The sequence below is a fragment of the Alligator mississippiensis genome, chromosome 2 (assembly GCF_030867095.1).
Source record: "Alligator mississippiensis isolate rAllMis1 chromosome 2, rAllMis1, whole genome shotgun sequence".
NCBI classification, from domain to species: Eukaryota; Metazoa; Chordata; order Crocodylia; family Alligatoridae; genus Alligator; species Alligator mississippiensis.
In genome coordinates this window covers 290,005,948-290,020,068 of record NC_081825.1, presented here as the reverse complement: position 1 = coordinate 290,020,068, position 14,121 = coordinate 290,005,948, and the positions used below count along the sequence as shown (strand labels likewise).

Here is a 14,121-nt window from a genome sequence, read left to right as displayed (position 1 = left end):
AAACTTCAGCAACTCTAGCTGAAAATATTTATATATTTAGTTACTTCACAGGCTTTTGGTTTGGCTACTATATATTGAAATTTGTGGAAACTCGGTGTATTTTGGTGATACTGATCTTTTTAGCTTAATATCTAGCCTGTAGAGTTCTATTAAGCGAAGTTTCCCTGTAATCCATTTAGGTTTTGAGGGCAGCCAAGCAGGTTGGTAGACCTCTTGGTATCTTATAAGCGTAAAATGACTAAAGAGCATCCTAACTTGCTTGTTGCACTCCCTTCATATTGAACTTAATCTTGACCTGAAGGAATTTATTTCGTCTGAGACCAGATGCCTATGCTTCAACCTTCCTCCAGGAAATTACAAAACTATAACAGTCTATTTATGGTAGCTTCCTTTGTACTGTGAGTAACCCTGCAGAAGCTGAGATTAAGCTATCTCTGATTTGTTTTTATATCGCCATGGTCATAAAGAGGAGATGATACTAGTGAAATTGAAAGAACGGGAGGGGAGAAGGACTAGGTAGGTGCTGGCTTCTCTTGGCTTCCCCCATTACAACAGTGGGAGTGTTTTTCTTTACATGGAAAAAAATGTTATACCGTGTTAAGATCCTAAAATTATCTTTGAATCGGGGAAACTTCAAGTACATTCAACCAGTCATTATGGCAAAATACACTTTAAAAAAATTCTAGTTCACTGCTTGTTCATATAAGAGTTCCCTTTGGCCCTTTATTCAAATACCTAGTACTTCAAGAGATAAATTTAATGTTTTCTAAATGTAGCTTTCTTCTTCCCCATATTTGGATTTTTTTCATAATAGATTAGTAAACCTCTGAACCTTGTGATTTGCCGTGACTCTCCATTTTAAACCACAACCATCTGAGTAAGTTTCTCAGTTAGATTACATTTTTACTTCGGGAGTGAGTCGAGACCCATGTAAACATTATCTTTCTCAAGAAGGAAGTGGAATTAAAGCTGTTCTAGCACCTGCTAATGTAGGATGTGACCAGACTTCCTGTTTGAGGGGAAATCCTAATTTACTCTTCCTTGTAAACTGAAGATGGATCATCTTACCACATAGTAACCTTTTGACTTGTAAACACTGTGTTCTTTTGGTTGGACTGCTTCTAGCTTGTAGAAATGATTACCTTGGGGTATAGTGGTAACTTAACTTTAACTGTAAACTTTGTTTCCATTGGATGTCCTGAACTATTAGTAACCCTCTCCTACCAAATTTTACCTTTCTTGTGTAGTTTTACTAGTGCTAAAAAAAAATCTGTCCTATTTTTTTTAGAAAAATATTTAGAATCTTGCCCTTTCTACATCTTCTAGGACACCTATACAATTTATTTAGCGTAATTGGTTAATCAACTTATTCTACTTAAAAGATAACATTTTAATTTCTCACAGCCCAATTAAAAAGCAATTGCTGGAATAGTTCCAAACTAAGATTCACACTTTGTCATAGTTACACTGACGTGCAGCTTTAATCAAAGACTAGATATCAACTTAATTAAAATACTGCCTTTTGGCAATAATAAACAGCGTTATCCAAACTGAAAGTACTGTAATATGCATTGCAACAACTTAAGTTATTGGAAGAAATGTATACAGGCCTTACTATACCATTTTTGAGTATTCTACTACTGGAAAAGGCTCTACTCTGGCTGTGTAATTGGTACTGGTTAAGGAAAATGAATTACTTTTCCAACTTGTACATACACTTCACTTGTTGATTACAATATTAATGATACAGGAGAGAGCTGCTGTCTTAAACTTCATATACTTGGGGAAACCCCCTAGCAACACCTATCTGCACCTTTTCATTGTTTGAATTAAATGCCTTGTCCCTGAAAATAGACTGAACGCAGAGGTATTAATCCCTACAGCTTGATAAGAGTTTGCATCAGAAGTAGAAAATGCAGTTTTGGGAGGTGGGAGGTTTCCCATTCATGTGACTAAATGTGAAAGACCCAGCACCTAGTTTTAAGTAAGTCATTTGTATTAATGTGCAGCAGCCTGAGGGTTGGTTTGTTGTTTGTGTTTTTAATTTGCAGTGAACCAGGTTTCCCTATTTCTGCATTCTTCCCCCTTCCCCACCAAAATAGCTTCAGATGTTAGCTCCATTCTTTTACTGCATTTCTCAAGGGGTGCTGGTAATGGAACATGGAGATTTACATGAATGAATGTAGCTTTACTACTAATATTCTTCTTCCACTGAGCAGTGGTGTACAGATCCTCAAAAGTGATGGTCTAACTTCTATTTAACTTGCTGAGTTTTTGCATGTCACATGTTGTTTTTATTAGTACAGCTCTATTTAGGCTACTACTTAGACTGTAGGTTTTGCGTTGTTTTATAAATTTCAGGTTAATATTGTAATATGTGTAATAGAAATTTTTCTAATTTCAGGATATCTTAAAGCTTATTCAATGCCAGTGTTTAAATGCACAGTTTTAATTGAATTAAATACCATTTTTAAAGACCATCTGAGCTAGGGACAAGATTTATCCTGTATATTGGTGGTGATCTTAGGTGGCATACCTGTCTTTTTGGAGATCCTAAGCTATAGTTACTTTTTCAGAGAGCGCATCTAGAAAACAAGGATTCAAAAGTCAGACTTCAGTTTTTAAGTATTTCCTGTGGAGCAAGCAGCTAGTTCACTTGCAGATTTTCTGAACCCTATGAGTGCATGCTTACAGACAACATAATCTAAAGGATAATTGTTTATTAAGAAACAAGTGAAAAGATATTAAACCACAGTCTTTTTAAATTAACTAAATATTTTAATTGCTTTTTATTTTTGTCTCTTTTAAATATGCATGACTACTTTTGTTTCAAATAAAGACCCTAGAATAAGCAATTGAAAAACAGTGGGAACATAATAGACTAAATCTGTAGAAAGAGTTCTTAAAATAACGCTGAGAAAATTGACATGACAGCTGCATCTTTGATCACCCCCAGGTCTTGAAATATATGTAGTATTCGAAAATGAATTAGCTAATCTTTTGCAAACCATCTTCACAGAAAAAAATACAAGTATGCCTCTTTATCTGGTAGAAGAGACTGCAATTTTCACTTCAATTGATTGAACTTTTTATACAACCCATCATTTTTAATTAATGTGAAGCATGTTTATATCTAATTGTGTAAAGACCAGATTTGTTGTAAAAAGACAAGTGCATATGTGCACTGTTTAAAATATATTGTGATGTTTTGGGAGAGAATTTCTTATGTGCCTGGTGAGTTGCAATAAAGATGTGGTACAATTTGCTCACTACAAGTGGTATGCCAGCTCTAAAAAGAACTCCTCTACCCCCCCCCCCCCCTCATAATACCACTTAAATATTTTGTTACATGTTGAACAATCAACTTTGTTTAAATAATGAATGGTAAATGTAACACTGAATACCTGTATTGCAGATAATTAAGCATCATATTGCTAACATTTACTGTGCACTTACATCTTAGGTGTCATTATGGTTGGCAAGGACAGTTCTGTGATGAGTGTGTCCGTTACCCAGGCTGTGCTCATGGGAGCTGTAACGAACCATGGCAATGTAATTGTGAAACCAACTGGGGTGGTCTGCTGTGTAACAAAGGTACTTAACATTAATTTACAGGAAAAATTAAGAAAATTGCATAATTAACTGGTAACTTGTTAACAACTGTTTTTTTGCAAGTATGTAATTATTTGCGTACATCTGTTACTAACTCTTTTTATGGCAGACGGTTGCTTAAACATCATGAGTAACAGAAGTTTTAAGGGAAGGGGTTTGGAATGATGCATTCACCCTTTTACTTTTGCAGTTGTCTCTTGTTCATCCCCGTGCTTATTTCTTGGAGAGCCATGAGTTGACAGGCTAGCTAGTGATTGATGGCTTGAAGTTAAATTGGATTAAAAGGAGAGGGGTGGGGAGACATAATGTTACTCAAGTCTGACTAGGTACAAGAACAGTGACTTTGGGATTTGTTTCACTTATCAACTGACATGTTTCTTTTATCTTCTTTAATCTAGATTTAAACTACTGTGGAAACCATCACCCCTGCTTGAATGGTGGAACCTGTATGAATACAGAACCAGATGAATATCGCTGTGCTTGCCCAGACGGTTACTCTGGAAAGAATTGTGAAATTGGTACTAATGACCATAGCATGCATCTACTTGAATTTGAACTGCTTGTCAAAGATTTGGAGGACTCTGGGTCATATTCTGTAGGAAAAAATCAGGCGATTTAGAGATCCACCTCAAAACCCCCAACCTGTTTTACAAAAAGGAGGAGCTTTTGAGCGGGAACTCTGCAAGTGGTCACTCCCAGATTCTGTCTTCCTCCTGGGAAGCAAAAAGAGGGTCTCTCTAGAGCGGTAGATCCCAACCTTTTATTTTTTTTTCCATGCCCTACTGCTGGGAGCTCCCAGCACATGGCGTGGCTCATCCTTTCTGTGCAGCTCCAGTGGCATTGCCCCGGGTGACCCTCACTTGGGCCGTGACCCAGGGTTGGGAACCGCTGCTTTAGAGGGAAGAGCATCCATGTTTCTGTTAGCGTTCCTGTTGTCTCCCCTCTTAGGTTGTTTAATTCAAAGACTATTGATTTGGTAAGAGCAAATCTCCCACTAAATTCAGTAGGATTTGGTTTAGGCCTCAATTGCATCTCCTAACATTCCCTCCGTCCAAGAATTAAATCATGCTATGTTCTTCTAGGAAGTCAGTATAGGCACAACTTTTTTTCTCCTACCACTCTCTCCCCATCTTCCATTGTTGCTTAAAGGTGTGGCAGGTTTTTGTTGGAGTCACTGCCACCCCTCATAACTAAAGTAACATAGGACATTACCTGGAGAGGCATTCTGACTTTCTTTGAAGAGAAAGACAGGCCCAAGGGAGCATTTGTAGTTTATTTCGGGCAAGAATTCCCATTAACCTTCATTCTAATGAAAAGTAATTGCACACTTCTTACAAAACAGCAGAACTTTTTGGTTTAACATCATGTTGAGTGAGTACCACTTTTGGATATGGAGATTGAGTGCTGCTATGGAATAATCCTAAATCTAGTTCAGACTAGACAATTTAGTTAAAAGCTCTGTTCCTCTAAGTCGAGGAGACTTTTCAAAGGTAATTCTGTTGTAACCCTCTGACTGCAGTCTAACTGCTATGTGCTCATGCAGCACAGCACTGAAAATCTCCTTCCTTTTCCCACAGCTAGTATCATGCTGTATCTTTATCTTTTGGTTTCTTGACACTTCACACTTGAAACTGTGTTCTCATTTGGTATTGCTTTGACTCTTCTGGCAACATCTCTACATTTTTCTCTCCTCCCTGTGCTCTTACCCTTTGCCCCTTTTTACATCTTGCTCAGTTTTTCACTTTCTCCCACTGCACACATGCAGTATTTCATGTATTTCACCACCTCAATTTCTGTGCATCCTCATCCATTGCAGTTGCTCTGCATTTAACTGTCAGCTGGGTATTTTATACTGCTCTTCCATTTGCTATACCTGTGTCTGATCACGGAACAATGTTTTACATTTTTAAGGTGTCCTGAGCCTTTGTCAGACAGGGCAGCCTATAAATCTAATACATGCATAAACACAGCACCTCTAAACTTTCAAATCTGCTGCTTAGGAGTCATCAGGGATGCAGGTAGAGGAAATGATGTCTCCTGTGCTTTCACCTTAGCACTTCCCTTCTCTCCCTCCTACTTGTTAGTTCATCCATGTGAATATTAGATGGCAAGCTTGTTAGGTTATAGGTTTGTTCTTGCCATAGTGCTGTATTGGCCTCTGATTTGGTAGACTAAATCCAGAATTAGCTGCACCTAGCATTTGCTTTAGCTGCACTTGTGCAATAAGTTATAATATTTTCTACTTTTTTAAGAAATGTAGGGAAAATGTCTAGTTCTTTAGGTAAGGGCTCAAAATGCATGTGTCACTTCCAGTACTGTTTATAAGCTATAATTGCTATAGATTTAGGGTTTTGTGAGCTGTTGTAGTTGGATCACTTTTTTCCTACGAGCACCTGACTTGCAGGAACAATTAAACTAATACAAGACGTCGGTAAGCCCTTTGTAGGACAGACTGAAAGCCAGTTGCCAGTGATAATTGGAAAAGTTTCCCTGCTAAACGTTAAATACCTAAGACATCCAATTTCTGTAAAACTTAATTTAAATCTTCCAAAGCAATGCAGTGCCTTTCTGCATTGGTTAGATACGCAGAGCTAGTTTCCCAAAGAACAGCAGCAGAGTGAAGCTACAATGTAGGTTAAAGCCTACTCACTTGAACTTGGGGTTTTCAGAATGCTATACACAGCATTGGTAATATTAGAGCAATGCTGTATCTGTGATTAGTCTGGGAATTGAGAAGCAAGGATTTTTTTGTGGGGTGTTATCTTTTACTGGACCAACTACATGGATGGGATAAAGTTAGACAAGCTTTTGAATGCAAGGCATTCTTCATCAGGTTTGGCTGCTAAGTGAATTTTAGGAAAGGAAGGCACTGGAGCAGCTCGGAGGTTGACCTGGCAGCAGAAGCTGTACATATGGGGAGAGGAAGTAGGTGATCAGAAACAACCTCTCACTGCAGGAATGTTCTGACATGTTGGATAGTCTGCTCCTTGCTTTTTAGTAGATGCATGAATTGGACAGGCTGATATGTAAGATGGTACTGCCTGAGCAGAATCCTGGATCATCTTCCTAAAAGGAATCTAGCATGCTTCTCATCTCGGCAGCTAAGAAAGGGAGAACGCAAGTTTCTCATCATTGCAAGCATCCCACTCATTTTTATGCTGCTAGCGAGTTAGAACTAAATTAAAGATACCTATTGAAAAAATTAATCAAACCATAGTTGGTGGTAGAATAGGTAAGACAATATTGAGGAAGACTTTCTTTTTTTTTTTTTCACCTTTTTAGCGGAGCATGCTTGTGTATCTAATCCCTGTGCTAATGGTGGGATCTGCCATGAAATCTCATCTGGCTTCAAATGCCACTGTCCACCAGGGTGGAGCGGACCAACATGTGCTGTTGGTAGGTACAAACTGCTGTTGATCTTGACACATCGGGTTGAAAGGTTTGATAGGTGGATTTTCTCTGATGAATATGCCATGCAGTGAGGTGGATAGATACTAAACCAGATGTCTTTTGGTGTAGTGGTTATATGTTGGAAACTTTGCCACTGTCCCTATGATGTTATTCTAAGTGGTTTTGAAATATAAGAACATGCTGAAAGAAACAAATTTGATGCAATATAGCTGGGGTTTCAGATTTGTCTGGGGTCCCAGGCTGAATCTGAACAGCAGGGTTCTTTATGAGCCAAATCTAGCCAGGGCCCATAAAGAATCTGCCAGCTGAAGTGAGGGTCTGTGAGTGGGGTCAGACATCTGGAGGAGACAGTGACTCTGGGGAAAAGGTCTTGGGGTGGTGGTAGCAAGCCAGGCTCATTGCTTACGTCCCTGCTGGCATGGGCACAGGGCCCTGAATGCCACAGCAGGCTGTCCCCCACAAGTTCCAGTATCCTCACTGGAAGCCAGATGGGTCAGATGAAGTGACTCCATGTGTGGCCTACATGTTCAATACCCCTGCAACTTCTTCAACCTTTAGTCTTAAACCATGTTGCTTGCTTCATATAACACAGCATGTGGTGTATATACCACCTGCAATTTTGTTTTGAATACACAAATTAATCATTTCAGTATCACAATAGATTTTATTAGGTAAGGGCTGTTTAATTTTTCAAAGAAAATTAGCAATTTATCATTTTAAAATGGTACAATTTGGACAACCAATTAGTGACAATTTAAATCCCCTACTATAGCACATGTTCCATTTAGACGAGTCTGAGTGTGGGGTGTCTCTGTAGCCACCGTTGTCTTATTTAAATAATTACTGTGACCAGGGTCTACTATTCTTTTGAACTTGGAAAGATGCTGCCTGCATTCCCATCTATCTGCATTGATCTGCTTTATCTTTAGGCCAAAGGCTGTATTTTTTTTCTTCCTTGTTTGTATTGGGCTCAATACAAAGGTGTTCTGATCCAGAACTAGGAATTTGAAGTATGACAGCAATACAAATCGCTTAAGAGGAGTGCCTACACCTCTTCGAATTTGCTGGTGAATTCAGTGAATCTTCTGGCTTTAAGTGGACAGTGAGATCATTGTGAACTTCAGAAAACAAGATGTACACAGTAGCGTACAGTTGTCCAACTGTGTTTAAACAAATGGCAGGATCCACTTCCTAGAGAGTTTCCAGCTTTTATTAAGGAGAAGCTGGAACTATACAGAGCAACAGACTACAAAAATGGAACAGTGGGTTGCTGTCTGGACCAATGACCTATGCCATGCTGATAAAAAAAAAATTCCCAAACTGTTTTCCACATTTAAGTTAAGTAGAAATGGGTAGATATTTTCCAGGCAGTACAGAGGATTTAGTCACAACTCTCCCTACAGATGCCTGAAAATCTTTCCTTAGTTTCCAAAATTACCTGAGAGACCACATTTACTTCACAGATATTGATGAATGCGCATCTAACCCTTGTGCTCGTGGGGGGACCTGTATTGATCGTGTTAATGGGTTTGAGTGTATCTGTCCACAGCAGTGGATCGGAGCAACCTGTCAGCTTGGTGAGTAATTGCTTTTTGTGGCTCCTGAAGACAGTTCGACACTTTACACTTAATCCTTTTTCCAAAGAAGTACTTGTATTTAACTGTATTGTACCCTGATAGATATCTGAGTAAAGCTGTAATCCATGAGGCATTGGCTGATGGAGTCTTACCTCCTGTTAAATGCTTATAAAAATTAAACTTGGGAAAAGGAGGGGAAAAAAAGCACTTTTTTAAAGCTTTTGAGCGTAGACCTATATACAATTAGCTCTGCTAGGATGCCTGTACTATTCTGTTTCAAAATACAGTAATGGTGATGGTGGCTTCTGTTTAATGGTGGCAATGGCTGATATTGTAATAAGGATGACAGAAATTAGGGCTTTGCCGTAACTAACATTATCTGTTAAGTTTTGGGTAAGAGAGAATTGATGCAACTTGCATGCGACAGACTGCGAACGAATGTGCATTGAGATGCTGCGGTGTATTTAAACCGGCTTAGTGTCAGACATAAGTAAAATATTGAAATAGTTTCTGGTAACTGATACTTGCATTGCATGAAAGCTTTGCTTGGTGCAAGGGAAATCTGTTTCTGGGTTTGTTCTTTATTCTCTCCTTTCTTTTATCTCGTTTCACAGATGCTAATGAGTGTGAGGGGAAACCTTGTCTTAATGCTTACTCTTGCAAAAATCTCATTGGTGGATATTACTGTGACTGCATTCCAGGATGGAAAGGAGTAAATTGTCATATCAGTTAGTATTTCTTTAGTGTGTGTGTGTGAGTGTATGTGTGGGTGTGTGTGTGTGTATATATTGACTACAGGATAGACTGCTTTAAAAAGATTGCATCATAAATAATGATTGTGCATTTCTTAATGAGGAAAACCTTTTTTTAAGTCTATATCTAGTTTTCCTAACTTTCAGTAAAGTAAATTGGAACTACCATTTACAGTACCATTTATGGATATAGTTGGTGCTAAGTGGCTGATATAGGCAGCAAGCATTAGTATTCAGTTGTGAAATTAGGCTAAAACTGGGTGGGGGGGGAGTATATGTATAGCATAATGGAACTTTTTGGTTCATTCTGCAGAAGTGTTGTTCAGAATCTGAAAAAAAAAAACAACTTGTGTACTGAATTGTGTACTTTAAAATGTTGCAGCTTTGGTGTGTGAGATATTAAATAGTGAAAGTAAATTGGTGCTTATTTTGTTCAGACAGATTTTACACATGAATACTTTTTGTAAGGTACCTGTAAATTGCACTGTACCTGAGCATCTTACCAAAAGACTGCCCTTTTAAAAAGAAACAAGTCACTAGTATTACTACTTCTATTCTAGATCCTTACCTTAGACTCAGAGTCAAACTTCTACTGTAAGTGTTAATGATTGTACTTACTTTTTTCCACAGATATTAATGACTGTCATGGACAATGTCAACATGGAGGTACTTGTAAGGTAACTTTTTTGTAAAATTAATCACATAGGCATTTGTAAATAGAAAAAAGCACTGAATGTAAATTCTTAAACAAGAATTCTTGTCAGTTCAGTACAACACATGAATCTGCCAAGTAGCTGAACAAGAAGATGAGGTAGGGAGAGACTAAAACTGCTTTTGTAATGCTTTTTGTGAGTAGGTTCCTTTTTGTAATTAATGAAACAAAAATCTGTTGGGTGTTCCATCTACTGTATTTTATGGTGTATAAGTCAAGTTTGAAGCCCAATTTTAAGTCTTTAAAATTCAACTGCGTACACTGAGCGGCACTGTGCTTAGTGTTCGCCTGGTGTGGTCCAGGCAGTTCCACTCATAGGGGATGGGGCTGTGCCAGCCAAGCCCAGTGCTGCTCGCAGAAGGCAGGGATGGGGTGGGCTCGGCGCTTAGTTGGTGTAGCCCCCATTTCCTATGAGCGGGGCTGCCTAGGCCACACCAGTGCTACTCGCAAGGGATGGGGCTGCACCAGCCAAGCGCCAAGCCCAGTGCTGCTTGCAGGAGATGAGTCCGAGCCCAGCCCTGTCCCCTGCCAGTGGCACTAGTCTTGCTGCTCAGCAGTGCCATTCACAGCAGATGGGGCCAGGCTCGGCTGGTGCAGCCCCATCCCGTGAGCCCAGCGCCACACCTAGGGGATGGGACTGTGTCAGCCGAATGCTGAACCCAGAGCCGCCTGCATGGAATAGAACTGGGCTCACGCTTGGCTGGAAAGATGGCGCTCACTGGGGATGGGGACAGGCTTGGTGCTCAGCTGGCATGGCCCCATCCCCTGTGAGCAGTACCAGGCTCGCAGGGGATGGGGCCACGCCAGCCGAGTACCAAGCCTGGCCCTGTCTACTGTGAGCGGTGCTGCTGAGTCCGGTGCTGCTCGTAGGATGGGCCTGGGCTTAGCGCTTAGCAGCACCACTCACAGCGGACTGGGCTGGGCTGGGCTGGGCTCTTGGCTGGTGTGGCCCAGGCATCGCCACTCAGGGGATAGGGCCATGCCAGCTGAGTGCCAAGCCCAGCCCCGACTTATACGTTGTGCCTATGAAAATCCTAACTTTGCATCAGAAAACCAGGGGTCAACCTATACACCATGAAATACAGTACTTAAAAATACAATATATAAAATTGTCAATTTGAAAGCCCCAAACCTTTTCCCCCTCAAAACAAAAAACTTTCCTTACAATTTTTCCTTCCTTTTTTTTCTCCTGTAGGATGAGGTGAATGGCTACCACTGCTTATGCCCTCGTGGTTTCATAGGAAAAAACTGTGAGATAGAATTAAATGAATGTGCAAGCAATCCATGTCAAAACGGAGCACGTTGTGAAGACCTGGTTAATGGATTCCATTGTCCTTGTCCGCATGGCTTCTCAGGAGTTTTCTGTGAGGTGAGGGCTATGTTGAAATTGCTGTAAGAGCTTTGATGGATTGAGTTCTGGAAAGAAACACATCTCAGGTTTAAATTAGAGCAACCCAAGGCTAGAGCATTACAGATTAATGCAGCTGTTATGTGATACACCACGTGAATAAGCAAATTTGTTGTACAGTAGTATCATAGTGGCTGTAACATTTTAAAGATGTGGATTAATGTGTAGAACTGTAAAAGATTAAGCATACACATAGGATCTTTAAGTGTATTTAAGATTACAAAGTGTTCCTTAAGTCTTTTTAAGACTGCAGATATTTCTGCAATGATTTGAAACAACTCTATAAACAATTTAAAAATAATAATTTTTTTTCCTGCATTTCTTTTTGCAGACCCATGTTCTTTTGATAGACTAAAATGTGTGTTAGGCACTGTTCCTAGCACATGCTTATTTGAGAATAATCTCATTAACTTCAGTGAAACTTCATCGTAGTAGTATCACTTCTCGGCCTTTTGTAGGCTAAGATCAAGTAGATCAAGTGTAGCACTGTGGCTTGCTTAGAACAGGTTTTGGTGCTTAAATACAAAAGTATTTACAAGTTTTAAAATAGCTTCTGAGAATTTGGTTGTTTTGTTTTTTTTTTCTAAGGAGGATGTGCAGTCCTTTTCACACTACACTGAAAATGATTTCCCATCAACATATAGTACCTTTTGTTTTTTCAGGCAATTACCAGAATTTGCAGTCATTACACAGTTAGTATCACTAGTGTAGCAACATTGGCCAGTGCTAGTAAACTAGAATTTAGGAAAGGGACTGCTTCAAAATTCTGCATAGACAAAGGTAGAAGACATCTTTATTCCTATTTCCAAGGTATGTTTGCTGTACAACAATATTCTGGTTTTGTTTCAAACTTAAAAATGAGCTGCAGGTAATGGCCACAGGTTACTTAAACTGATAACATTACTCTTGGCTCAGATGTTGTTTGTACATGGGTATCACCATTTAAATGCTGTGCCCTTGGCTGGTTTCTTGAATAGTGCACAATTAGTTTTAGCAAATTTGTTGAATAATAGGGTGAGCTGGCAGACCGTGTGCAGGAAATCATCTTCAACTGATTCCAGATGCTACCATACCAGCTTGTATTGGGAAATATACGATAATGGAAACTTCTAATAGAAGAGATGTGGGCATATTTCTCAATTTGTGTTTTAATCTTCATGAACTGCTTTTCAAAATAACTGAAAAATAATTTGCCAAAAGTATTCTCATAATCTAATTTGAATTGAATCCTGCTTTGAATTCAACCGCATGCCTACATTATTTGAACTCTTATTTTCTGGTTAAAGTTTTTTTTTTTGCTCCTTTTTTATTATAGAGTTATTTTTCAGACTATTTAAACTGTTTCATTAAATGACAGGCATAGATTGAAAAATCTGTACTGAACTTAACAAAAATCTCCCCTTTTCACAGGAGAACAGTAAAACGGATTAGTATTTTACAACTTTTCTTAAAGGAAAACAACCCTTGAGAATAGCAGTTTATAGGAAGGATATCACTATGTAACAAGCAAAGGCTGGTTTAAACAAATGCAGTAGACATCAAACTCTCTTAATAAGCTGAATCGTTTCCTTAAAAGGATGTGTCTGTAAATGTTTCCATGTGCATTTTTGTGTTTTAAGTTCAGTTTTGAACTCTAATAGTCATAACAGATTAACATTCAAAAAAGAGTTTAAATTACCTTGTTTAAATGTGCATGTTCATAGTGTTAGTAAGGAAAATTCTTACTGTCACTGGGGATGGGAGGAGAGAGAAGCAGCAGCTGTAGAGGGATTTTAAAGGCTCAAGGAAATGGTGCCAAACAACTGCACACACAAGTGTACTGTGTGAGAAATCTGTAAATATTAGATTTGCATTCTGTTACTTGGTATGTGAATGTACCCATAGTAGAGAGCGGATCAGGAAAGATCCTAGCTTAGTCACTGTAAACTTCATTAATTTCTTGCACTTCTAGCTTTTTGACACAACTAAGCTATTGCAAACATGTCCTTTAGTAAGTCTTGTAAGGAACTTCCCAGCAAGTACCTCTGCTACTACTGTAAACTAAAATAACTTCACAGTCGGGATTTGGAATGCAATATAGGTGTGTTTAATACTTGAATTTCCCAATAAAATAACATCATCTGTCTCTATAGCAACATAGATAATGCTGCTTACAGAGAAATTGAAATGCTTGTGACAATTACTTTCTCTTCATTGCAGATGGATATTGATTTCTGTGAACCTAACCCTTGCCAGAATGGGGCTAAATGCTATGATCTAGGAGGAGATTATTACTGTGCCTGTCCCGATGACTATGATGGAAAGAACTGTTCTCACCTCAAGGACCATTGCAAGAACAATTCTTGTAAAGGTATCTGCTGTCCTCCAGAAATGTACTTAGTGTAACAGCAGTGTAGTATTAAATGGCAGCATAATACAGAGGATAGTAGTGACTGGAAATACCATGACTTGAACTTGAACCAGGGCTGTCCAGCTGGCAGGGGGACCCCCCCTCCCCTCCCGTTCCACCATCCCTTTCCTGCCCCCACCCCAGAGAGTAGGACAGCACAACACAGTGGTCAGTGCCAGGAGAGCCCACAGTCTGGGGTGCCTGAGTAGTGTGATGCAGTGATGGGACTTATGGCCAGGGAGCAGGGTGAGTCAGGGCAC

General features: G+C 39.3%; 1 protein-coding gene across 2 annotated transcripts in view; it reads left to right on the top strand.

Annotated features, from left to right (window-relative positions):
- The window catches only part of JAG2 (jagged canonical Notch ligand 2), a 95,698-nt gene that overhangs the window by 61,887 nt on the left and 19,690 nt on the right, over positions 1-14,121 (top strand). The window contains exons 6-13 of one of the 2 annotated variants that reach the window (XM_059723297.1): positions 3,464-3,594; positions 4,011-4,130; positions 6,895-7,008; positions 8,487-8,600; positions 9,215-9,328; positions 9,983-10,029; positions 11,260-11,433; positions 13,672-13,822. In XM_059723297.1, coding sequence (XP_059579280.1) covers positions 3,464-3,594; positions 4,011-4,130; positions 6,895-7,008; positions 8,487-8,600; positions 9,215-9,328; positions 9,983-10,029; positions 11,260-11,433; positions 13,672-13,822 — 965 coding nt within the window. The remainder of the gene's footprint in view (positions 1-3,463; positions 3,595-4,010; positions 4,131-6,894; positions 7,009-8,486; positions 8,601-9,214; positions 9,329-9,982; positions 10,030-11,259; positions 11,434-13,671; positions 13,823-14,121) is intronic. The other variant, XM_059723298.1, reaches the window with a different exon arrangement.